This window comes from Chionomys nivalis, chromosome 14 (assembly GCF_950005125.1).
Source record: "Chionomys nivalis chromosome 14, mChiNiv1.1, whole genome shotgun sequence".
NCBI lineage: Eukaryota > Metazoa > Chordata > Mammalia > Rodentia > Cricetidae > Chionomys > Chionomys nivalis.
In genome coordinates this window covers 11750810-11777570 of record NC_080099.1, presented here as the reverse complement: position 1 = coordinate 11777570, position 26761 = coordinate 11750810, and the positions used below count along the sequence as shown (strand labels likewise).

Here is a 26761-nt window from a genome sequence, read left to right as displayed (position 1 = left end):
TCTTTTACTTTCAGCGTTCGAGGCATGGATTCTGTAGGCCAGGAATTCTGACATAAGAAAAGACAGTCAACAGTCAGCTAGAATGTTCACCTGTCCCTGGCTGGGGCATGCCCTATCTGGTGTCTGCCCGGCACTGAATAACCGCACAATGACAACAGTAATCCCCCCGAACCCTGGCTATTTATTGAGTGTTTACAATGTGTCAGGGCACTGTTTTCATTCCTGTCAGCCATCTGAGAAGCAGGTGAAGGGCTGTGGCACAGAAAGAACAGGACACTAGGCTAAAGTCACCAAACCTCTGAGCAGCAGAACTGAGACCTGAACCTATGCGGGAATGCGGCTACAGTCCAAGCCCCTTCCCACCGTTCCCTGCTGGGCTCAGAGAGTCCTGGGGCCACCTGAATGCAGAGGCAAATGGCCCTCTGTTCTTCCAGGGTGGGGATCAGTTCTGTCTTGAGAGTTGAGCTGCAGGAGAGGCTTTTCTGCAGGAGAGGCTTTGTCCCCTTCAGTTCCTTGCCCTACAGAGCTCCTTATAGCTCCTCACTTGCAAAGAACTGAACACACACACAGGGGTGGGAGTACGCACGGGTGTACCCCATCCCGCAAAGAAGGAAGGCTGATGTGTTTGGGGACAAGTGGAAGGGACTCTGGAGTCTGGGGGACCTTAGACATGCAATTCCAGGCTCAGCATCCTCGCTCCCAAGTCCTAGTGTGGTTGTCGTTTAGACTGACCTGCATAAAAGTCCCAAGCTAAATGCAGCCCAGGATTTTGTTCATGTGCACAGGAGTGGGTGATCACTCAGGTGAGACCTGCTGCTCAGAATGCTGTGCACATTCAAGGAAGAGGTCCCATTCGGGCCCACGCTGGAAACCTCCAAGTGCCCCCTCTTTGGCTTCTCACCTTCAACCAGAGTCTGCCTCTCCTAGGTGGATCCCTGACCTTGGTTCTACTGTCATTGTCCACGTGGAGGCTGCTTACGCCTATCCTGGCTCTTTCAGCTTTCCCATGGGAACATGGTCTGTGCAGAGAAGGCAGTGACCCCCAGCTAGCACTCCATCCTGTTGCAGAGAGCACCCTGCGAATGCCAGGCGGGAATCATCATCCTTTTCCTTACCAACGCTTCACAGTGGTCAGGGACCCAAAGGTCTGCTTCTTGCTCCTGGGTAGGGCAAATGGCCCTTCCAACCTGGCTCCAGTCCCTCCCTCCGCCTGGCCACCTCTGTCCCTCTGTACACTGTGCTCAGGAACAGTCATGGTTCTGTCTTGCTTCACCTCTGCTCAGTTGTTGGCCTGATACATGTTCTTTGTACCCTTCTTCATTTGGTGCCAACCACCGGCCACCCTTTGTCTGAGCACCCGCCTCGAATGAATCTATCTTCCACCTCTATGAGATCCTCAGAGTATTCCAGCATGCCTCTGTGATCCCACTCAGTGGCCGAGCTTGTCTTTCCGTATCCCCACTACAGTGGTAAGGTCACAGGAATAAAAGAGGACCTTTTCCATTTGTTGCTTAGAATGCCACCTGCCACATGGTGGTGCTGACCTGATAAATGGGCACAGCTCTGTGCGGACATCCGTATGTCCACCAAGCAACATGAGCCTGCCAGAGTCTTTGTGGGGGGCCAGTTGGCCTGTTTGGGTAACAGGACACAGGGAACGTGAATATGAAAGGTTATGGAAGTGAGCAGTAATAAGATGCTCTGAGGTCACCATGTCATGTGCCACAAAAAGGGGTCTGGATAGCATCTTGTACTGTATGCATGGTGGCAGCATGCAGCATGCAGTATGCAGCATGCAGTAGTGATGCTGAATCTCAAGTCACAAGGTGAGAGAAGACTGGAGCACATGACCTTTGGTTTGAGGGCCCAGGCAGTAGCACCCCAGGCTGCATCCTGCCCTTGGCAAATCCCTTTACTTCTGGGCCTGCTCAGTGCCCAGGATAGCAAACTACTGTCCTGGGAACCGGAGTCCCAGGCTCCATAATTTCTAGGGCTGATAGACTGAGAGTTGCCAACACTTTATTTTACTAAGAATGTCTTTTCTTTATAAAAAGTGCCCATCCATCACTTCAGAAAAGAAACGGAAGTTTAGTGCCAAGACAGGAGGAGGCCCATAGTCTCAGAGCAAGGGCCAGCCCTTCCCAGAAAGAGTGGTGGGCGAGCCTCTGGACACTCCTCCACTGCTGCCGGGTCAGAACAGCTTTGGTCCATATGCCAACTTGTGGAAAGTCCTCTGCTCAGGTCTCCTCAGCTTCTCCTGCTTGTGTGGCCTAAGTGGTACTTTGTATCTAACAAGCCCGCTTTTGTGGGCCCTGCGCAGAGAGAAGAACACTGTTAACTAAGGGCTTAGAACTCAAGACAGGTAGCTGGCCATAGGGCATAAAAAAAGTCAAAAAGTAACCTAGAGTGTGCCAACTAGGCAAAGCTCCTGGTTCCGCTTCTGCCCACTGGCCCTCTAAGTCTGGGGCTGCAGTCATATATTCCTCCTCAAAATACCAGCCTCATTTGTAAGGCACAGGGGACCAAGTGGCCAGATCAGCTCAGCTTGGAGGATCAGGAGGAGCTCCTGAGCCAGGCTGAGCTGCACTTTTATGCTGTATCAGCTGCAGCTTCTCAAAGCTGGGACATCTGACCCCTGGTCCTACAGATGCCCTCAGGTACAGCATCTGGGCCAGGGAAGCAGAAGCTGCTAGGAGGCCCCTGGGGTAGGTGGTGTTCATGCTCCCCCCCCCACGCTGCATGCTTTAAATAGCTCAGCTTCTCTCAGACTCACAGACTCAGTCTTGCCACCCCTGCCAGCTCCTTCTGAGTTTCCACATCATTTGGCTGGTTTCCAGGTCGGGGATATGGGGGAGCGAAAAGGTGACCTGGCTTCCCTGGGCAGTTGTGGCTTAACAGAAGAAGACAAGGGGCTTCCCCACATTTCTGAGTAGCTGTCCCAGGCAAGCAGAGCCCCGGCTGCTATGGGCGAGGGTCTTCCATTAGCTTTCTCATCTCCATGGAGAAGTCCATGCCTGACGCAGGCCGCCATCTGTCCCTTGACTCAGCGAGCTGGGAATGAACCTCCCACCTAGGACAGAGTCCTTCCTGCCAGGTTCCTTACCTTCTCAAACTCTCAGTGGCTCCAGGAGCCTTAGGGTCCTTATCCCACACCCCCTCCTTTCTCACCCTTGACAAGGTGCTCTGACCAAGTCTTCCCTAAGTAGTCCAGGGCAGACTCATCATTTTGCCTCTTTGAATGTGGCACTCTACAGTTTGCAAACTATTTTCACAGGCTTATTTTTCATAAGAACTTCCCAATTACCCTGCAGGCAATGCAGGGGAAGACAGAAATAATCCCCATTTTATAGGCGAGGAGACTGAGACAGCCAGAAATATTAGGGGAAGTATTCGAGTTCATATGTCAAATGAGTGGCTCAATCAAGCTGAAAGCTGCGCCTTTGTACCATTTCCTCTGTACTAAGGACACTGCCCCCGCCTTCTACTCTTTGACCAAGGGAGGGAGGGGAGACAAGCACAAGACACGGGGAGGAGGCCAGGGACACGTGTCCTCTCTCCCAGGCCCTGAACCCTGCTGCTGGCTCCATGGGTCACTTTCACAACCCAGAACAAAAATCTCACTAGATACGGTCTCAGACCGCCTGGCTCCAGTCGCCCTCGCCGGCAGACGCAGACACACACAGACACACAGAGAACACGCTGTTATCTCTCCGCTCCAGCCGGTTTCCTCCACTTCTCAAACAGCAGATTTCTTCCAGCCTGGCTGCCTCCCCTGGTCACCACCCACAGCCACTGGCCCCTGGGGACCGGCCAAGGCCCCCGCACCCTCTCTGCCCTAGACTGTGACGCCGAGTCCCTGCTAATCAGATGGTCGCCTCTGCCCTCCCAGCCATTGCCCCCAGAGTTCCCTGGAAATGTCCCTTCTGCCTGGCCCAGCCCCCCGCGGAGTTGCAAGCTTTGTCTGCACACACAGCTGACTTGTGTTTGCAGGGACAGACAGGGGCTGGCGCTGGGGCCTGAGCCAGCAGGAGCTAGGAGGGTAGAGCAGATGGGGAAAACACAAAGTCCAGAGAACAAACTTTTGCAAGCGAGCCCTTTGGGGTCACTGGGGAGACTGACAGAAAGAGAAAAGGAGCCCTGTGATGGCCTTTAGTGACCGCCCACCCTGGGAACATTTTTTGGGTGCATGGCTTTCTGAGATCTAAGTGGAGGAAAACTGTGCCAGCCAGAGAAGGAGTAGGATGAGAGAGGCAGCGGAGCCTGGAAGGGATGGATGCATCTCCCTCCTTCCTTGGGCCCTTCCTGACTACTCTGTCCCTCGCCACACATAGGGTGCTCAATAGATGCTTGTTAAACTGAGCTGGCCTCTGGCCAGTTTGTCCCTCTGGGACTTTTCTGTCAACTAGCTCCCACCGTCAGGCTGCTCAGGCTGGGGGAGGAAGCATGGGGAGCCGGCAGCAAGCCCCACGCCACCGTATCTGTGTATGTTCAAGTACCCGGCACGAAAACTTCCCCTTTATCAGGCAGAGGAGCCAAGGTGTCTGCGCTGGCCTGCCAAGTTTGCAGGGAGAAGATACACGCTAACAAGCTGAGGCTAGAGAGGTGTGTGTGTGTGTGTAATGTGTAGTATTGAATGTCCCTCGCCCTCCACGGAGCCCCTTCTGATCTTTCCAGTTTTGAGTCCTGAGCCACTTAACCCCGTTCTGAAATGCAGCCACAGCCACTGAAATGGACGGGGTCATGACAAATCACATAGCAATGGGGGTTGTTTAAAAATAAAAGGCATAGCCACAGCGGCTGAGAACACTTTGGACAAGGCAGCTCTTTGTCTGGGCAACTCAGGCTGCTTGTGTGAATATCCCATGGCCCCCGATCATTAAGAGTACACAGTATTCACTGTCGTCTGTCTGTCTGTCTGCCTGTAGCTCTTCTTATAGCATAGGCTTAGCCTTGCGGGTTTGGGAGTAAAGAGGAAGACACAGTTAAAGGTGTGTGTACAGGCAACAAAGGGTACACCACCATCTGACAAATGACCGGCTTCCTCAGGAGACCTGGCCTTCCTGGACCATGCAGTAGGCTGCTCAAAGACAAGTGGACATCCATGCTACCTGCAAACCCCCTGCCATCCAGAACTGCAGCCTCCAGGCCCCAAACATACCAAACCGTTTCCTTTTCCCGCCTTCATAAATCATATGGACCGTGGACCATAGAAAGAAGATGGGGAAGCCCAGACAGGTCAGCTTGCGCCTGTTCATAGCTAGAGAGGGATCCTTTCTGCTTTCCAGGAAGATAGGGAGTGAGGGCACAGGCTTCAACCTCATACAGTCCTCATAGTCTTAGGTCTCAGGATGGCAGTGGGAGAGCACATGGGCACTGTTTAGTTTGGGGGAGGAGGTTCTGAACATCGCTCTCAACGAAACACCTGCCTTCTGCCTATACCTGGCCTCCCTGGGCCTCCCTGACCCCTAAGCATGTTTCCGGCTGTGGGTACTCGGTTGACAGTGCATTTTAAGAAGGCAGGGTGTAGTTCCTAGTGTTTCTACTAGCCATATGACTATGCTTCTTTCCCATGTTTCCTGGGGTTTCCTTTCCCCTCTGTAATGCAGACGCTTAGGTTATGGCTCTCTATCACCATGCTGACATACCCATGGTTCAAACCGCCTCTGCCAAATGAGGCCCAGACAGGGAGAGCAGTGTTCCCTGGACTATATAGGTAAGAAGGGGCAGTATGAGCTCCGGTTCTACACCAGCGGCCGGTAGATTCTATAAACAGCAGATGCTTGGATCTGAACAGTTACGGGGTCAGCAAAGCAATCATTCATTTTACTGCCTGGCTTCTTGAGTTAAAAGACAGGCTGTGAGCTGCCATACCGACTGGCTGCAGTGACGCTCGCGGGCACTTCGAGAAATCTGGGGTTCCAAGTCTTCTTGCCGTCTACTTTAGGACTAACAAAGTGGGCTGCTGAAGAACTCTAGGGAGTATCTCACTAGAAGGTTCCACACCAGTCATCAAACAGAGGCCCTGGCACAAACTGGTGGCATTAAAATGCAGGAATCTGCCAGCTGCCTATCCCTAGGGACCTAAGGCCCCTCGGTTCCACGTTTCAGGTATGTGTGCGGGAAGGCAGTGCTGGCTAGGGCTACCTAGGGTGTCCTGATAAGAGCGGAGCTAGGGCAGGGTGCTTCTGCTCTAGAAGAAGCCCCCCAGGGACTCCCTTTGCTTGACTGTCCCTCCTCAAGGTGGGGAGGCCTAGGAGGCTGCAGCCTGTTTTATCCCAAGGTCCCAACCTGTTCTTCATCTCTGAGATTCCTGTCCACTTCTGTCACAGTGGGGGAGGACTCCTGACAGCCAGGCCTGTCCTCACACCTCCTCCCGCTGTCTGAGGAGAACATCGAGTGCTAGACAAACCAAGCTGTCCTCGCTAGAAATACTCAGCCTCCAGGGGTTGAGCTCATTAGTGCTTTGGACCCCTAGGGCAGCTGGGCCCCTTAGGCACAGAGTTATCTCGGGACAAATATTGTCCCTGGGGAGCCAGGACCCTTCTTCACTCTCTAGCTACCTGCCACTTCTGTGACCTGCCTGTGGCTTCCAGGAGCCATATGTATAAATGGGATGCTAGCCAGCCCTGGAGGCTCCCAGGAGGCCCTTTATGGAGGTTTCGGCCCACTCCCCAGTCTCAAGTTTCTTGACAGACTGGATGCCAGAGTCACCTTCACACGGTTTAAACCCTTGTGGTACAGCCTCTCTGGGTGCCCAAGAGCAGGGGCAGACTGCAGGCAGGTGAGGCCCGCCTGGTGTGCTGGTGCCCCCTGCAGGCTGTTCTGTTTACCCGGGGCTGCTGCCAAAGGAAGTGTGGGCAAAGCAGGCCAGACAGGGTGGGTGTGTGGGGAAAGGGATGGAAAGTATGGAGCCAGCCAGGGCTGCAGACCTGCCCAGGTGGGGGTTGTAGGGATAGCGTCTATCTCTACCCGCTCAGCAGTGTGTAGGCTTTGGAATAAGTTCGAAGGGGCCGTTGAAAGGATTTCTAACCCCCTTACTTTATGGGTGAAGAAGCCTCCACAAGGGTACAAGAATGGGCTGAGGCTGTGCTTCTTCAGAAAGGCGAGCATACTCAGAACCTCACCTTCTGCAGTTTGGGGTGCCTCCTCCAGGGTGGATCCTTTAACCCTGGCTCCTGGTAGTCAGTCTGTCAAGTACACCCGGAGGACAGTCTGTCTTCCCTCCCCGTCCCCAGTGTGTTTCTGAGGCTATCCCACCTTTGACCTCCAATTGACCTTCACACGTTCCAGGCACTGGGGGCTGAGCAGTGGTCAGGGGGCCCAATACCCATGAACAGACCTCATCCAGGCTTTCATTTTCCTCATAGGCACACTTAGGCTGGCAGGGCAGCTAGGCAAGGGGTTGGCTCCAGACTGCCAGTCTCCCCAGGATCCCTCTAGGGAACACAGAAGCTACGCGCTGGGGCTGGAGAGGGACTTCTCCATGCCAGACTCCGATGCCACCTGCTGGGCGAAGGCCTGGGGTTTGGACCCTTCCCCTGAGTCTGGCCTGGGTTTTAGATGAACAGCCTGCCCTGACTACCCCCTCAACCCCCTCCATACTGCCCGAGGCCCGAGGCTGGCAGGAAGCTTACAACTCTTGAGGTAGAAGTCTGAGTTTTGGATTAAAATGCAGCCTTGGCCTGAACTCGTGGGAAGCTGGCGCCAGCAGGATGAACGGGCCAGTGTGGTTACTCTGCCCAGGGTCATGGCCTGGCTGGGCAGCGTCCCTCCGGGCTGGACACACCTCCCCCCACTGGTCCTACTCCCTCAGGCTCCTCCACATGCCAGTCTGAACTTTGACCCTTGTCTCATACCTCTCTTTGGGGCCTCCTCCTCCAGGGAGCCTCTTCCTCCCACAGCTTACAGGCCTGATCATACCTCTGACTTTTACACTGACTGCTCTGAGCAACTGGGAGGGAACAATCAGCCCCTCCCTTCAAGCCAGTTTAACAGTACAGAGCTCAGGACTCCAGCTGGGCCTCTACGCTTAGCACCCCCCCTCCCCCCTCAGCTGTCTCTGTGGCTGAATCCACCCCAAATTTCAGTGTGTATGTGGGCCTGGGCTTGTGTGTGGGCATCAAGTTTTCCTTACTCAGGGCCGTGAAAGGCTGGGTCTCCCCCTCCGGGAAGACAGGAAGATGCATTAGGGAATTTTCAGAATTCTCATCTGCAGGGGCGAGCGTTCAGAGAGCACACACAGAATGACAGGACTGGCCCCACAGTGGTTGGTACAGGGAGACGGGCTGTGAGACAGGCAATCAGATCCCAGCTGACTGAAGAGGAACTGGATGGTTAGCGGACTGCAGGTTCTGATGGGACCACACTGGGGTCAGGGGACGGTGGCTGGCGCCTGGCTGCTCCAGCCGTTTATTTGGGTAGTAAGTAGGTCGTTAGAGCGAAGTGTCTACGGCTCAGCAGGCTGAGGTCAGAGGACTCTGCTTCTAATCCCACTTTATTCCTCCAGTCAGATTGGTTTCATTTTGCTTTGAGGCAGGGCCCGACTATGCAGCCCAGGCTAGCCTCAAATTCAACAACCCCTGCCCCCGCCTCGGCCTCCTAAATTCTGGTAGGACGTGTACCGCCATGGCTGGCTAGATTGGTTGTTAAACTCCTAGAGTGACATGGTGACCGATGTCTAGCAGAACACACGGCAGGTATGAATTCTGGGTGCACACAGTGCCAATGAACCTGGGAGTACTCAACATGCTTATTCTATGAGTGTCTGGAAACTTGTGCTGGAGTGGGGTCATCTCCAAATGCCACCCAAGCTGCATGCTCCTATTGTATTAGCCTTGCTTAGCTGATGAGAACATGGTGTTGTGGTGTGGTGGCTTGCAGACCCTTTCTTCACAATATGCCTGGTCCCAGCTGGGCCCTGTCAAGGTAGTGGTCACTTGGAGGACATGGGTGACCATCCCAGGAGGACTCTGTTTTTACCTGAACATATCTGTGCCAATGTTTCAAATGGGCTTCTTTGAAACTCATCACTTACTCTTTTACTTGGGGCTTGTTTTGAGGATCCAGAGGGCATGTCACTTCCTGTAGGTGGCTCCCTGTCTCTAATGGGACACTCATCTTTCTTTGGAGACCAGCTAGAATCACAATGTGTGTGTGTGTTAGGGGGGCGCAGTAAGGCCCTTGCCTGTTTCTCTCTAAACGTTCTGAACTCCTGCTCCAGTTTTGGTCCACTGGAAAGCGTTTTAAACCCAAGGGTTAGGTGCAAGGGATAGGGGCCTGGAGATGTGCAAGAGCCTTCATCTTAACCTTGACTTCCCAGGGCTTGGTTGGTACAACAGGTTCCTGTCTGTGGGCCTGCTTCTTGGTGGCGTGTCATCTTCTCTCCAGGGCAGGGGGGCGACCCAGCAGGTGAGTCCATGTTAGAGAGAACATAATAGGATTGCTCACCTAGTGCTGTCTGGGTGGGAGTCACGGAGGCAGAGATGATGCATACCCCACCCAGTGCCCTTGAATCTACTGTGCCCTTGACTTTCTGGTAGCCTTCTTTAGGGAGCTGGGATAGCTTTTGTCTCTGCAAAGGGGCCCTCGATTTATCAAGGGCACAGTACCTGGCTGCCTGCACACAGTGAGCACAGATACTCTTTTGTACACTGAGTTGGGGACCTATGTGGCATCCCTGCCGGTGTGGCATTCTTGCTCGCTATGCAAAAAGTTATCCTGTCTGTCTGTCCATCTGACTCCCCTCTCCTCTCCATCTCACTCTTATCTGCTCACTTCCTGATTAGGGCTGTAGCCAGAGATACTGAGTCTCCCTGGTCACCTCCCACAGCTGGTCAGAAGGCTGTAAGCTTGAAGTCCCCTCTAGAACGCAGGCTGTGTGCCCTTGGCTGGGGAAGCCTATTTATATGGGATTTCACAGGCTTTGACATGACTAGTTTATCCTTCTAGAAGCTCTCAGGGCCCACTGGGGCTCTTGCCGAGGGGCAGGGAACAGATCTATATTTCCTGCACTGGTCAGCTGTCTACACAGTGCATAATTCCAGCGTCTAGCTTCTGGGAATGAAACACTACCATTCCATATGTCAGGGCCAAGCGTTGGGCTCTCAAGAGACTTGGGAGTAAAGTCTGCATGAAGTTTAGATTTTGGCAGGGTGAGTGCCAATCTTTGCATACTTTCCTTCACAGGCAATACCTGGCTCCTCAAAACCCCTAGTATAGAGCTGGCAAGATGGCTCAGTAGGTAAAGGTGATTGCCGTCAAAGCTGATTACCTAAGGTCAATCCCCGGGACCCACATAGGAGGAGAGAACTAACTGCTTAAAGGTATCCTCTGACCTCCACAATCACACTATGGCATGCATAGATACAACACACATCCACACACAATCACAGATGCAACATGTATATGCATGCATATGCAGATACAACATTTATACACACATTCACAGATATGACATATATACAACATATATACACATGTATGCACAGATACTACACACATACACATGCATGCAAATACAACACACATAACATGAGCATACACAGATATACACACTCACATACACAGATACAACACACACTCGCATGCATGCACACACGCAACACTCTTTCTCTCTAAATATAATACAAATTATTTTTTTATCAAACAAACAACACAGTAAGATCTCTAATGTAGGTTGCCTGGAAGCATAATATCTTATAACTATCCATTACATCTCCATTAACTCCCAGGGCTCCTGGTTTCTTATCTATATTAGTGAGCTGAACTAGATAATCTATATTGAACCTTTAGGTCTATACTGGTCTGTGGGGTTTTTAAATGAATTCTGCAGCTCTACAGCCCAAGAGCCCACATCGGCTCCCTAGGTACACTAGTTCAAACCCTTCGCCTCTCCAGTCTCTAGCGGGACCATCTTACAGACTCCATCCAGTTCCCAGCTTGACTCCAGGAAACAAGTACCTTCACTCTCCCTTACTCCTGTAATTTCTTTGCATCTCGATTCATTACATTTCCTCCATTAAAAATGCCCAGAAAACCATTTGGCAGTTCCTCAAAAAGTTAAAGATAAAATTTCTATATGATTCAATAACTCTACCGTTAGATTGGCACCCGCAAGAATCAAATCAGGGGTTCTAGTGCTTGTACATCCGTGCTCATAGCAACACTGATCACAGAAATCGAAAGGAAACACCCCAAGTGCCCATTTGATAGAGGAACAAAATACAGTATATACATACAACAGAATACTAGTTAGCCACGAAAAAGAGAATCAGACACAAGCTCCCATGAGTGAAGTTCTAAAACAATTACTTTACGTGAAATAAGGGAGATCCAGAAGGAGGAGAAATATGGTATGCATGATCCCATGTGTGTGCGGTGTGAGTTGGGAATCCCTGGAGGCAGGAGAGAGGCAGAGGCCAGTGGGCTGGGGAGCTCCTGTTTGGTGAGACTAGGACTTAGGTTTGGGGGTTGCTAGGCATTGTGGGTGCCTTGGTACTGCTGAGTTGGTACCTTAGAAATGGTTCGAGTAGTTGGTTTTAGTTGCCTGTGACCATCATTTAAAAAAAATGCTGAAAAATAACTATATAGGGGTGTTTTTTTTCTTTCCTCTCCTCTTTAAAATCATGTCAGCCTGTTGGCTTTGATTCGCTTGGTCCCTTGACCAGAGCTCTCACTCAGGCCTCAGCTGCACCTTTAATTCTTCAAGTTCTTTCAGTCCCCAAGGGCCTAGCTCAGGTGGGACCCAGAGGAGGGACCCAGAAGAGGGTCTCACAATAGAACAAACTACTGACTTCCTTTTATGAAGAGGCACCCTTCCCTTCAGGGCGCGGCTCTCCCTCTGTGGTGGCTGAGGGTGGCCAAGGAGCCTTTGGTGGGTAGCCAGGGGCAGCCTGGGGAGCAGTTACATAACTGCAGGGAGATTTTTTCCACTGCCCAGTTGGTGCCAGCTTTTCCAGTGGTGGCGCAGCAGGTAGAGGCGCCCTGTCTGGGGCGGCGGTGCCCAGGCAGGGTTGAGATGCGCTGATCTGGAGTCGCTTAGCATAGCTCAGATTCCCAGTGGCTGCCTCCGGCAGGTGGTGGGAAGGGATCTGCTGTCTCCTGCCTGCCTGGCTGGGTGAAGGAACAACAGCAGGAGGAGGTGCTGGGGGTGAAGTGCCAGCCAGCCAGGGGTGACCCTCTGGGGCCTGGGACACCTGAGCCACCTTCTCCAATAACCCACTTATCTGCAGGACCTGCCTGGCAGCCTCAGACAGGGACGCTTCTGGCCAAGTCCTCTCAGGGGATTTAGCCGGGAAAACAGAGCCGGGGTGGGAGGTGAGGGTGTGCAGGGAAGAGAGAAGCGAACAGGGCCTGCCAGGAGTATGGGTATTAGTGAGATAGTCCCTGACCAGGGATGGCTTTCTGGGCCCAAGCACCTTCAGTGGCAGGCACCTGAGCACCATCCACCTGGTCCACCTGAGGCTGTCTGCCCTACGGTAACAGCAGAATGGTCACAACACACTATCATGTCGCTTGGTGGTAGGACATGGACAATTCTTTGTCCCCAAGACACAAAGCCTCAAGACAGCAAGAGCTTAAGCAGACCTACTCATTGAAGGAGGCAGGAGGATTGACTGAGAGACCAAGGCCAGTTGGGCTATGTAGTGAAACCTTGGGTCAAACACAAACAAAACAAAACAAAAAAAGAAATGGTTTGACACAGGTGATGTTCCGGCGTGGGGTGGGGTGCAGTGAGAGGTGGGGTAGGGTGTGTGTGTGTGTGTGGCTGGCTGGGAGACCAGGAAAGAGAGAAGAGAAAACTGTTAAGTCCCCAGGCCAATCCTTATGATTATGGTTTTTACAAGCACCCATCACAATCTCATCCCAAACTGAATCTGCAGGGAGGGGGAGATATATCTCAGGCCCAAGGCAAAGGGTGATCTATGCCTGGTCATAGATCTCCTGCTCTCCAGAACTGGGTGCCCATGGGGTATCTGTCACTGTGGGCCTAGATCCGGGCTGAGGGTGGTGGCTACACACTCAATCAAGTCCCTACTAAAGCCCAGGGTGGGTTTTCCAGGGCAGAAACTAGGTATCAAGATGGGTCTGAAGACCAGGCAGTAGGTATCCCCACCACAGTACTGGGCTCCCAGGGGCTCAGTACTGGGCTCCCAGGGGCTCAGCTCTGCCTCCAGAGCAGAAGTGCTGCACAGAGACCTGGGACTCAGAGGGTGGCTGTTTGTTCCAGTGGCCTAGTTCTGCTTGGTTTGAGACGGGGTGCTGCCTTGCTGTCCAGGCCGGCTTAGACCTTATTACACAGCTCAGGCTGCTCTCGCAAACGCACACCCCTCCCGCTTCTGTCTCCCAAAGGCTGAGACTGTAAGTACTTGCCACCAACCCTAGTGTCAAATCATCAGCTGCTCTGTCCTTCTGAGCACCAGAGTTCCACAGCCTCTCAGTGCCCCTAGAAGCCACCTTGTCCTCATTCTACCCCCTCCACTCAATAGAGAGATCTGGCCTAAATACTGACCTCACTCCTTGAATGAATACTCGAGACCTGGCTGGTACCCCTGACTGTTTTTAACAGGGGCAAGAGGACTAGACGGTCTGTAATGAAATGGCTCACATACCAGGCCTACCTTAGCATGCAGCAGGCACTCAATAAAGTTGGGAGGAGACAAACGTGATTGGGAAAAAGCAGATAAAATCTACTCACTCCCCACTAGAGGACAGACAAGGCGCCTGCAGCAAGGTACATGGCTCTGACCTGCTCTGGCTCCAGCATGGCTAAGGGCTGGGTGTGGAGACAGGCATCGGCTCTCCCAGTCAGGGCCCTAGCCTGCCACAGACTCTATAGAGGTCCAAGTTCCTGTGACCACCCATCTCTTGGGACACATGAGGCAAGCTTGCTGTGGGCTGCCAATGAGTGTACCAGCTCTGCATGCCCCTCCCTGAGCTTGGCATTCCAGAGTGGGCAGACTACTCCTGAGGGTTCTCAGAGGCCAGGCCTTTGAGAAAACGAGACCCTCTGTGGGCCTAGGGAATCACCCTCTGTGGTCTCCCTGTGGGGAAGGGTTGGCACTGTCTGCTAGCCCCGTCCTGTCCCTGCCAGCTCCGACAGCCTCGGAGGGGAGCGTGTGTGGTGATGGTCCAAGGCTCCTGCTCCAGCTTTGGAATGCTCAGAACAATGCAATCCTCTCCTGGGCATGCCCAGCCGAGCCAACATTAAAATTAGTTTTGATGCTTAGAGTGCACATGGACTCAGCTGTGGGTGTGGCAGCAAGCAGGGAGGGAGGCAGAGAGACGGAGTGTAAGGTGGTGACATGGACTGAGTTGGAAAAGAGCATTCTTTTGGGCAGGCTTGCCTCACCCAAGTCTGATGGGACAGGGTCAATCCTGCCCTTCCCTAGGACTTTGCAGTCCCCATAGATGGCTTCATGGAATGGATTTCCCTGAGCTTCCAACTCTTGCCCTGCTTGGGATGTGGGATGGGAATAGGAGCCCAAACAGCTACTTCTGAGCTGAGACATTGCTAAACCATTTCCTATGTGTTTACGTGAGTGCATTTGTGTGTGTGTGTGTGTGTGTGTGTGTGTGTGTGTGTGTGTAGGGGGAACCCACCTGGTAATCACACAGGAATGGGCTTCTGCCCCAAGGAGTACTGGGGCCCCAAATCCAATGCTCCATCACTTTCTGGGCAGTGAAACATTTACTGAGCATCTGCCGTGGACCAGTCATGAAGCCAGGCGCTGGAGAAGGATAACTCAGCCAGGGTTCTTGCCCTTGAGAAGTCCTCAGCTCAGAACTGCTTACCTCTAGAACCCTCGACAGCCCTGTCCTTTCTTCTGTAGAATATAAGGCTTGCAAACACTGGACTTAGGATACAAGGAATGTTTTACATTTTCAGAAACCAAGAGAGTCAGAGGGCAGGAGAGCTTTCTCAACGATTGGTTGAAGGAACGGCCTGGTTCCTCCACCCAAGCTGGTGACTCGGGCTCAGGACAGGGTGATGGACTCAAGAAGCAGGCTAGGAGTAAGGTCCACACGCACTTCTAAGGGATATAATGGCAAACAAATATCTTCGGGCTTAAGGCAGTAGTTTGATTTCTTGATAAGAGCAGCCAGATCAGAGGACCCCAGTCCCCAATCTTTACAGAACTGAAGACATTCCCAGACACCCCACAGAAGCACCATCCACCTGAGCCTGTCTGTGTCACAGGCCAAACACAATGCTGAACAATGACCCGTCCAGAAATGCTGAGTGTTCATTCTCTAGCTTGAGATCAGCTTTTTTAAAAGGCTATATTCCAGAAGGTACCAGTGGAGAGCGATTTATTTTGAAATCTGGCCAAGTGCCAAATTCTGATCTTGCGTTGTCTTTGCACAACAACCCCGCTGTGTTTATGACTTGGTCCCGATGAAGAGGGTTTCTTTTCCCCCCTTTTCAAAAGAAGGTATCACATCCTTCTGTTAGATGTGTTGTTGGCAACGGTTGCTAGGGAGAGCTGGGTTCAGTTACAGGCCCACTGATGCCAGCTCTAATAATACTTCTCTCTGCATAGCTCAGATGCAGACACCTCTTGGCTAAACAGGGCACACACATTTCAACAGACAAGGGCTTGAACTTGCACTGCCCAGCCAGATCTAGGCAAAAGAGCCCTCTCTGAGCTCAAGGGGAAGGCAGAGGGCGGTGACCAGGCAGCACTGGGTGGAGGGGGCTCAGGCCTTTGATTCCTGTCATTCCTAAGGTCCCATAAAAAGAGGCACACTCATTCTTCTTTCCCCATGAAACCTGAGCCCTCATCCTCTCTGGGACTGCACCGCAACTCCCTGATGAGCAGGCACCATGGGAGCTTTCTGGTTGCTTTGGCCCAGGGCAGCCTGCAGCCTCCAAGAAGTGGAAACAATCAATGTGTAGAAGCTGGCTAGCTCGGCACAGGAAGGATCTGGGAGCCTCGTGGGCAGGGCAGAGCCACAGAGGTGGCTGCTGCCAGCTTTATTGGGTGGCCTAGTCAGCCCTGGGGGTGAGAGGAGGGCCCTTCTCCTAAAACACATAGGGCCCAGGCCAAGAAAAAGAAAAAAACAGGAAGCTTCAAGCTGGGAACAGAAGGACCCAGAGGGAGAAGAGGAGAGGGTCTCTCCGGTCTTCCAGGGTGAGGGAATCTCAGGATGGCAAGAAACAGTGTGAGAAAGGGTCCCTGGGATGGAGGAGCCCTGCTCCCTCCCAGAAGGGAGATGAGGTTGGAGGTGAAGGCATTCTGTCAACAGCTAAGCACCTGAGAAGTTAGTTTTCGCCAGCACTGTGTGGGAGGCTGGTTTGTAAGTGACAATGGTAGACAGCCCTAGTGTCTCTCGGGTCTTCTTCCTGGCAGTGACGCTTACGTCACATGGCCTGATGATGCTCAGGTCTGCGCCTGAAGAACTTCATTCAGCTGGTCCAAGGAGACCCCAGGGCGAAGCCGCAGCTCTCTATGTGAGCCAATACACGGAGGCTGAGAGCCTCCTTCTGTAGAACCCCTGGGGTCTGAAGTGTTGAATTATCAGGCTGAGAGCCTCCTTCTGTAGAACCCCTGGGGTCTGAAGTGTTGAATTATCAGGCTGGACACCCTCCCCCCACTACGCTGGAGAGCCATGTTGGTAAGGGTCTGTGCCTTGTTTGCCCAGCCATGAAAGTGACCCCATTCTTGCAAACTACCCAATGCTTTGCAAATGTGCATCCCTGGACCAACCTGGCAACATCACCACAAGCTCAGCAGGAACACAGGTGAAGACTCTAGGCTTGGCACATAATAGATATTTAAGAAATTTCTACTTAATAAATAGACTTCTACTTATGAGCACACTGCTAAGAAAGTGCCCACATCTAAGGAAAACACTGGAGCGGGTTTAGATATGAGAACGGACTAATTGTGACCTGTGGGATTGGTGATGGGTTCTATAAGAGGTCTATGGGACTCACGAAGGAAATAAGAGTTTTCGGTTTCTTGACAGGGTGATGGAGGGAGTCTATCTGTGAAAGACCTATGACTATCTTTCCACATCCCATTTTCCACTTTGTGGGCATGGGAGCCCAACCTGGCAGGAATCTTGGGCGTCTGCTGTAAGAGCGTTCACCACATTAAAGGCTGCCCCTCTCCCTGCCATGCCAGCGCCGACTCCTGGTGCCAAAGCCCAGCCTGGAAGAGCCCTCAGCCAGGGAGGGCCATATCCAGAAACAGCTGCGAGCAGGGGTGTATGCAGGGCACCTCACACCTGGCCCCTTTGCGGTCCATGTCACCAAGCTGGGCCACAGAGCCTGTACGGCAGCCATGTCAGACAGTAAGAGGGCCGGCTCGGAGCCTGCCAGACACAGCGTCTGGCTGGGGATCCAGAGTCAAGTGGGATTGAGTGGACGGAGATCAGGAGCTCCAGGGAGAAAGAAGGGAGGGAAAGGCCCTGCGGGCAGTGAAGACACTCTCTCTCAGAGGTGTGAAGAGGGTAAGTGGATGAGTCCCCAGGTCCACCGCTTCTCCTCTTAGGTTTCACAGCTTGGGTGGCAAGTGGTCGTGAATTACGCTTCTCAGAAAGGCAGCTTTAACTGCCACCTCCTTGGATGCAGGAAGGAACAGAGGCCCAAGCCGATAAGCAGGCTTCCTCTCGGCCATGTAATCAGGGATCTACGGGTACAACAGCACCTCACCTGGTAAAGTTAAGATTTTCCTCATAGCCCATAGGGCTTTGGCCAATCATCAGAAGCCCAAGTGTCAAGGCCAAGTCTCTGGTTCCACCTTTCTGAGGGGTCCCACATTGGCTCACAGGAAGCTGGTGAAGGGGGTGGCCTACAGAAGAACTCAAATGCTGCAGTTGGGCACACGGCCTACTGCCATTACTATGGGTCACTAGGAGGGTGCACTTGGAGCTTACAATGGGAGTCTTGTTTGCTTCCTGGGGTTCTGTTCTTGACTGGGAGAAGAGAGAAGGAAGTTTCTGGTGCCTTCCTCTTGCAATAGCCACTCCTCTATGGCCATGACCTGTCAGCCCCAGCACTGAGCAGTCAGACACAGGGTTGCACCCAGCAGAGGCAGTGTTCCCTGGTCAGAGCCTGGTGAAGTAGGGTAATGAAAGCCTACACTTGTTTGTTGCTATGGGCTCCTGTGGTCATGAGATGAAGTTCCTATCTTCCTGTATACATTTAAGCATTCAAACCCTTAGCTGCAAGGTTGCTGCTTTGTGTCCTTGGACATCTAGTTGTGTGACAGAACAGGGAGACAGGTGTTGGGGCAGGGACAGGTAGAATGCTGTTGTAGGAACACAGAGTGGGAGACTCTGGCAGATTGCCAAGGGGAGTGGTGTCTGAGGTGGTCCTGGCGAAAGGCTGAGGATTAGGTAGAAGAGAAGAGAATTCCAAAGGAAATTTTAGACAAGATGGGGGAGTTTGTCCACTAGGGTGCAGCCGGAGGCTCAGGTGGTGGTGGGGAGCAGGGGGCAGAATGTGAGTTCTGGGACAAGCTGGCCGCTGGGGATGGTCAAAAAGTTTGTTATCAGCCGGGCGGTGGTGGCGAACGCCTTTAATCCCAGCACTTGGGAGGCAGAGGTAGGTGGATCTCTGGGAGTTCGAGGCCAGCCTGGTCTACAAGAGCTAGTTCCAGGACAGGCACCAAAGCTACAGAGAAACCCTGTTTCGAAAAACCAAAAAAAAAAAAAAAAAAAAAAAAGTTTGTTATCACTGAGTGACAATGTGAGGGGCACTTTGTGAGGACAGGGGAACCCAAGACTGCTTTATTCGGGGCCAGGTCTTGATGCAGTAAGAAAAGGCAACAGCTTATGTGGGTTATTCGTGCCCACTTCGGCCCTGACTGCTGATGCCCGGATCAGTCGGGGCCTCTGGTTTTCCAGTATTCAGTTCAGGGTTTGGCCACCCGGCTGTGTCCCAGCGCACTTATTCTATGAGGGCTGGCTACGTAGGGCACACAATAGGATTTCACTGACTTAAATTGCTCTTGTCATGGGCTCTAGAAGAAATAACCTATCTTGGGGTAGCCCCTGCAGCCAGGTATCTTTCCTGGGTGCCACAAAACCTGTGTGCCTGTCTGCTGTGGGGCCGCATGCATGTCTTACAGCTAGCAGCACGGTCTAGAACTTGTCTTTTATTCTGACCCTTCTCTGAAGAAAACAACAACAACAATAAAATCTTCCAATCAAGCCTGAGGCCAGCCCTGTCCCCGACTCCCCTGTGCCTGGCGATGCAAGGCAGACAGGCTTCTCCCGCCTGTTTGTCACTCTCTCCACTCTCCCAGGACATTCCGGCCTGCGAGGAACATGCCGATGTGCAAATCCCTCAGGTAATGCGGGAATTCATCACCAGGGGAGCATGGGCGATCCAGGAATGGCAACCTGATCACAGCTTGAAGCTGGAGAGGAGCTTGAGGCTGGCCAGGGAGGCTCGGGTTGCAGACAGCGAGACACACGCAGAAGAGGACAGGCATGGCCCGGCAGGTGGGCCAGCAGTCATCGCTCCTCTGCTTTTAGGGACAACAAGGCAAACCATGAACGAGGCGGCCATGTGCCCTGTGTACCTCTGTTGTCCAAGTGCATTTATGAGGGAAGCCTGCTTGACTCCCGGTGCGGCACTGCTTGGACACCCTGGCATATGGTCACCCTGCTCACCCTGCTACTGTGGGTGGTCTCTTTAGTTCTGTTACCCCACTTTCCTCCCTCCCTCCTAGGGGACTGCTTTACCAGGCGGGCCTATGACATACTTTGTATCTTAAGTGCTCTATTGTATAAAATAATAAGAAAGACATTTTTTTTCTCATCTAGAATCTCCAAGCATGGTATTCCAGCTGGTATGGCTGCCGTGCCATCTTTGATGTTGCTAGATCTGGGGTCACTAGTTAACTCTTACCATACATAACAGGTAAGGATGGGATGGACTCAGTCTGAGGTCATATGCTCACACTTATTACACACTTGCCCGTAACACTGGTCTCTGGTGGACACAACAGGAGGACCGGGAGAAGCTCTATGGCGGGAAAGGGACATTGAGTGGGAAGGGACCAGGCATCAAGAAAATCTTTGATTGCTATGCTTTCCTTCTACTTTGGATTTCAACGTATCAGTAGACAGATGTCCTTACCCGGACCCACATATTTGCTATCCCTGCTATACCAAGCTTTTTGGGACTGGCCCTAGGAAGAGAAGGAGGAAGGTGGAGGAAGAAGAGGGATAGGAGGGGACACAAGAGGGTGGCAGCGGCGCTGGGGAGGGCGAGGCGGAGGTGGCAAACTGGGTGGTCGAACAGAACGTGTGGCCGCTTCGGGCAGCTGCTGATGCACAGAGTCCCCGGGTCCCTGTCAACTACACTGCTGACCAGCCCACCTACCTGTGCTGCGCCTTCCTGTGCCGCCCCCCCCCCCGCTTCTGTGGGACCCCATGATGTGGGTTCAGTCCAGCCAGAGAAGAAAACCCTCTCATACTAGTGTTGCAGACCCCAGAGGGTGAGAGAAAAGGGGCCTTATTCAGCCTTGAAACCCATGGGATTGGCCCCAAAGGAGTCATTCCAAACCTTCCTGTAATCAAGGCCCGCTTGTTTTGTTACATGTGTCCTGTTGCCGCTGCAATTTTTGTCTGCCAAACTGTACAAATAAAATAACTATTGATTTTCCCTTTCTAAATTAACAGACGTCTTTGGGTGTACAATAAAATAAATGTTCAATGAAAAAAAAGAAGGGGGCAGGAAGAGGTGGGAGAGAGGAAAAGGAGGGAGAGACAGATCTGCAGCAAGTTCATGACTGCTCGGACATGAAGAGGTCAACGCACAGGGCCAGTACTCGCCTCTTATCATGAAAATAGAAAGAGAGAAAGGCCGGCTGAACAAACGCACCTATAAAATTATATTGGTCCTTCGTAACCATGGAGCGCTCACACAAACACACACACAAATCCCGCCGCGCATCTCTCACCCCTCGATGCCTTCTTATTTTCTATAATTAATCGGGCAAGGAACTTGGGACAAGCTCAACCGCCGTCAGAACTTGCAGCCCCCTCTCTAGCAATAACCCCTGTTGGAGGGGCAGGGGAGTGGAGCAGCAGCTGCTGGTGTCTGGTTACCTGAAGCATGTTGAGGAGCAGGCTCCGGAACTTGGTCCCCTCCACCATGAAGAGTGCCATCTTGTCGCAGAGTTTGGCGGCCGTGAAGGCAAAGCTGCGGTCCGACACGGCCTTCTGGTAGATGGTTCGCACGATCTCCTCCAGCATCTCCTCGGAGTTGGTGGAGTTCTGGGCCTCCTCCATGAAGGAGGTGAGCTTGGCGTCCACATCGCTGCTGTTGTTCCTCATGCTATTCAGGATCTCCATCAATTTGTCCATCTTGTTTGGCTGAGGATTGCTTGTCTCTACTGTCACTTCCTCCTGGGGTATGGGAGACAAATAGAACACACCTGAGTGAAGCTGGAGTCTCAGCGGGATTGGGATGGCCTGACGGAAGAAGGGAGAACCCGGAGAGAAGGGTGTGAGGGAAAGCAACTCCCACCTCCCGCCACACCGCTGCTTGTCACTTTTCCTTAGCTGCAGTGATGTCCTGGGTTGACCCTGCTTGTGAGTTCCAGCTTCTACTCAGGATTCTCACCCACATATTCCCCCATCCTCCCTTATCCATCAGATCCCTTAATCTAAAAATGATTTAATGGGAATTAAAGATGAAGTAAGATGATAAGTAGAAAACTGAGTCAAAGAGAAAATGATGTGGGGAAGACAGTGCCAGGGTGAGTGGGACTCAAAGCATCTGTAGCGGTTCTGGGAGTGGTCTGGGTACAGCCGCCAGGTGGCCTGCTCTAAATGCCATGGACAGTCATGTTCTTGGGTGAATGGCTCCATGTGGACTTGGACCTGGCTTAACACCCCTCTATACACAAATACTGAGCATTAAGGAATCCTCTAATGTGCTATCCAAATGGCTGGTGCTTCTAGGAGGAAAACTAAAAACAAAACAAACCAGAAACAACACCTCGCTTATGTGCTTGTGAGAGCGCCCAGTAACTGGGGTGAGACCACTGGCTGGGAAGGTAGAAAAAGTGGCATGAGGTTATCCCAAACTGTATACACCTTCCAGAACAGACCCATGGTCCAAGAACACAATGACCCTCTCTGTTGGGGTGTGGGACACAGTCGAGGAGTGGGCCAGGAGATACAGTGAGATACCTTGTTGGCCCTCTGTTCTCAACTTGGGAGCTCTGGGCTGGAGGTGATGGGAGGTTCTACATCCAGCTTTCTGTGGCCATGCACACTAGGAAAGTGGTTCCTTTCCACCATTCCCTTGGGGGTGATGTGGGACACTGGAAGCCCTGACGCTTTCCTTGAGCCTTACCACGTAGTGCAGTGCATGAGGGTGGAATCCTAAGTGACCTCTTTCTTCTTCTCTAGTCCCTTCTAGACCATCTATCTCTTTAGGGAAAGTTTGTCTGACCCAGCTCTTGTTCCAGAACATCTAATATAATCACATCTAATTTCCCTATGTCTCCAAGGCCTCTTGTGGGGAGGAGGGGGGCACAGAAGATGAAAAGCCAGTATGTGTTAGCGGGGTTCAGAAACAGCTGCTGTGGACTTGACCTCTGGTGCCCCAGAGATACCCATGACCACAATGAGCTGGCATAGTGGATCCACACAGGCACAGAATCCTTGCTTCCCTTTACAGAGGAACCCCTGTCCCAAGCCATGAGGCTCCACCCGAAGTCCTCCCATCAAAGAGCATACCTCTCAGCTGTCCTCCCGGTTGCAAGAGAACAAGGAAAAGACAATTACCGGTACCTTTTCTTTCAGTCTTCGCCTCAGCCTGTCTTTGGAAGACTGGAGCAGAGTGATTCTGGGCCGCTCCCCAGGGCGCTCGGGAAGAACACTGTCTTTATGCTTGGTCTCAGCCTCTGGCCCCCCTGGCGGCTGTGGGGTTGGCCTCTCAGAGGGTGTTGGGGCCACAGTGCCAGGACTGCAGGTTGGCTCAAGGCCACTGTGTCCGGTGTCCCCTGGGCTATCTTCAAGTTTGGGGTTCTCAACGGTCACGGTCTCTTTGGCGTTGCGGTGGCTGCCTGCTTCTCCCTTGTCTCCTGGTGGATGCTTCATGTTACCGTGGTGCCAGCGCCTGTTCTGGCTGTAGCCGTGGTGTGTGGGCCTCCCTGAGGGGTGGGGTCCTGAGCCCCCCTGGTAGGATTTCTGGTGGTCCCTGTTGTGTTTGGCACTTCCTGGTTGATGGTCGCCATGCTGTTGGGGTTTATTCCCTCCTGGAGGTCTCTGCTGCCGTCTACAAAGGAGAGTGCAGAGGGGAGGTGACATAGTGAACAGCAGGGCCTCTTCATCTGAACACAGGAGCAGGAGGTCAGGAATTGGCCCATCAGTCATTCTTCCGCTACTTATGCAGACCCTCTTACAAGCCATCAGGAAGGATGCAAGTCAAGCCTTCTCTAAAAGGCAATATTTCATCCATGTTGCATGATGTGCCAATGTATGTAATATGGAAGGGACAACTGAAAGGACCAATAGGACATCTGGCTCTGCCACCAGCTCTGTCCCCTGAAAACAGCATTATCTGATAATATTCATGTGCTGAAGCCCTAACTCCATTCTTCAGAATGTGACTGTCTGGAGCCAACTGAGATGCTAAAGATACGAACAAGTCAAGATGAGGGTAAAGGACCCCAGGGTGAGCCCTTAATCCAAGCTGATTTGGGTCCTTAAAATGAGAAGCAATTTGTGCACACATGAAGATATTAGGGATGCCACACATGCAGAGGCATCAGCTGTCATCTGGAAACCAAGAAGAGAGGGCACAGGAGAATGCAACTCTCTCTCTCTCTCTTTAATTTATTATATTTTTTAAAAATGCCAAACCAAGTTCACACAAAAGAATTTATTTTTGTTTTATGTACATTGGTGTTTTTCCTGCATGCATGCCTGTATGAGGGCATCAGATCTCCTGGAACAGGAGTTACAGACATTTGTGAGCTGCCATGTGGGTACTGGGCATTCAACTTGGGTCCTCTGGATGAGTAGCCAGTACTTTTAACTCCTGAGCCATCTCTCCAGCCCTACAACTCTCTTGATACTTTTGAACAGTGAGGAAAAAGGCCTGTGTCTTACATACCCATTGGTGATCCTGTGTTTTGGCAGCCCTGGAGTATGAATGTGGAATGATGTTTAAAATGTGGCTTTAGGCAGAGGGAGGCTCCCCTGTCTGTCTGTCTGTCTATCATCTATCTACATCCATCCATCCATCCATCCATCCATCCATCCATCCATCCATCCATCCATCTATCATATCTATCTATCTATCTATCTATCTATCTATCTATCTATCTATCTATCATCTATCTATCTATCTATCTATCTATCTATCTATCTATCTATCTATCATCTATCTATCTATCTATCATCTATCTATCTATCAATCATCTATCTATCAATCTATCATCTATCTATCTATCTATCTATCTATCTATCTATCTATCTATCTATCTATCATCTATCTAAATTCCCTGGCAGATAATGCTTGATCCTTATAACTCTTGTCATCCTTATTTAGGCTTTTTGGGGTACCTCAAAGCCATGTCCTAAGAAATGTCCCCAAGGTACAAGCTCTTTTCCAGCTTGTCGTGAAAAGCATCTTGCTTCCCATTCACCATTCCTGGGATTTCTCTCTCTCTTCCCAGCAGCTACCCCTCCAAGTGGGAAAAGAGAAAAGGCCAACAAGTTTTGTCTTCCTTTGGTGGACACCATTAGGAGGACGCCATTTCTACATGGCTGGCCACTGAGGGCTCTAGAAGGAAGTCACCTAGGTCTTGCTGTTGTTCACCTGGGGATGTGGGGTGCCCTGAGATGTTTTATCTGACTTGACACCCAAAGCCCTGATGGAACAGTATTGGCTAAGGGAATGCTGGATTATGGGTGGTAGTGCCCCGTGTGTACAGAGGGCCATCCACAGGCTGGAGAGGAAGCTAAGTTGCCCACCTGTAAGTGTCCTGCCCTTTTGGGCAGTCAAACTACTGTGCGCTGGCTAGCTTTCTGTTAACTTGACACAAACTGGAGTCGTCCGAAAGGGAAGAATTTCAGCTGAGAAAATGCCTCCATAGAATCTGTCTGTAAGGCGTTTTCTTAATTAGTGACTGATGGGGAAGGGCCCTTCCCACTGTGGGTGGTGCCATTCTTGGCTGGGTAGTCCTGGGTTCTCTAAGAAAGTAGGTCGAGAAACAAAGAACAAGCCCCTAAGCAGCACCCCTCCATAGTCTCTGCATCAGCTCCTGCCTCCAAGTTCCTGTCCTGTTGACTTCCTTCGGTGATGAACAGTGATATGGTAGCGTGAGCCAAATAAATCCCTTTCTCCTCAACTTGCTTTTTGATTATGGTGTTTCATCGCAGCAACAGAAACCATAACTCAGAAACATTGGGTTCAAAGGGAGGCTGTGCCCTGGGGAGCTGAGCAAGGCACAGGTAGCATTGGGGAAGGGGGTACGAAGACTTAGTTTGTTGTCTTCTCAGGGCAAGTGACTTCTGGGTCTGTCTTCCGTGTGCATGTGGACTACAAAACTTTCAGGGGAGAGAGAGAGAAGAGAGATAGAGGAGAGAGGAGAGAGGAGAGAGGAGAGAGGAGAGAGGAGAGAGAGAGAGAGAGAGAGAGAGAGAGAGAGAGAGAGAGAGAGAGATGCTGGGGATGGGACCTAAATCCTCACACATGCTAGGCGGTGCTCAACCAGTGAGCTGAACCCTCAGCCTCCTTTCTTCTAGATAATCCCATTGAGGATTCCAAAGATGCAAGACCTGTGCATTCATGATGAGACCTAGCAGACTACCTTCAGTCTGTTCCTCATTTATTCTGAGGTCCAATTTCCCAGGAGCACAGGGCTGGATTCCCAGAGACTTCTGTGGAAATGCCACAGTGAGCCCATGTTCTTTACCTGGCAAGGAGCCAAGAGGGCCACTGTTCCCCAACCATGGTGGCCCAGGCTTCCCTGCTCGGACCATTCACAAATATTTGTTAGTGGTAGCTGGGTGAGCTGGCCAAAGCCAGCATGCTCTCTTCTGTGCTTGCTGGTGCTAGGTTTCATTGATACCTTTGTCAGGGGCCAGCTGGCTGCTCCCCACGAGACCTGTGGGTTTGGGTTTGGCTGGGTCAGGGTGTTGCTTCTACTCCTAAAAGTGGGTGAGCACGAAGGCCAAATCTGGTGTCAGACATGCGTCCATGCGGTCTAGTTTTGGGGGCATTGTGCGTACACCCATACATTCACCACAAAAGGCAAATGTCTATTGCTTTGCCTTTTCATTGTTTGACCTGACTCTTACGCTCAGGTGAGGGGATGGCTTAGGGGACATGAACAAAATTCTACTTGAGCTCCTGGAAGTACCTGCTGTTAAGGAAAAAAAAAAGACAGTCTTGGGATGAAAATGATCAGTTTATGCTTTTTGGTTTATTCTAAAACTCCCTTTAAGAAAAAAGAAGTGCTTAGAACATACCGCAGCTGCATTTTAGGAGGGGAGTGTGTACAGAGAATAACCGAATTTTGTTTTATAAAAATGGTTTTAACATCAGGCCAAATGGAGACAAATGTTTCTCTGTTCATTTTTTTCCTTTAAATTTCATAATAGCTCCCAAACAGATAGTCCAAGGCCTACTGGTTTATTATAGTTCTCTCCATGTGGGACCCTTTACCACATAATTTGTAGGTCTGCTTAAAAAATTCTGAAAGTAAAATTCCTGGGCCAGGGACTTGGAAATTCCACAGGGACTCGGGTTTCTTGCCTTCAGGAAAAGTGATGACTG

At 51.7% G+C, this 26761-nt stretch overlaps 1 protein-coding gene across 3 annotated transcripts in view; it reads right to left on the bottom strand.

Annotated features, from left to right (window-relative positions):
- The window catches only part of Ctif (cap binding complex dependent translation initiation factor), a 253456-nt gene that overhangs the window by 63374 nt on the left and 163321 nt on the right, over nt 1–26761 (bottom strand). For 2 of the 3 annotated variants that reach the window (XM_057788585.1, XM_057788587.1), the window contains 2 exons: nt 22759–23251; nt 21070–21369 (listed from right to left, as the gene is read on the bottom strand). In XM_057788585.1, the coding sequence (XP_057644568.1) occupies nt 21070–21369; nt 22759–23251 (793 nt within the window). The remainder of the gene's footprint in view (nt 1–21069; nt 21370–22758; nt 23252–26761) is intronic. The other variant, XM_057788586.1, reaches the window with a different exon arrangement.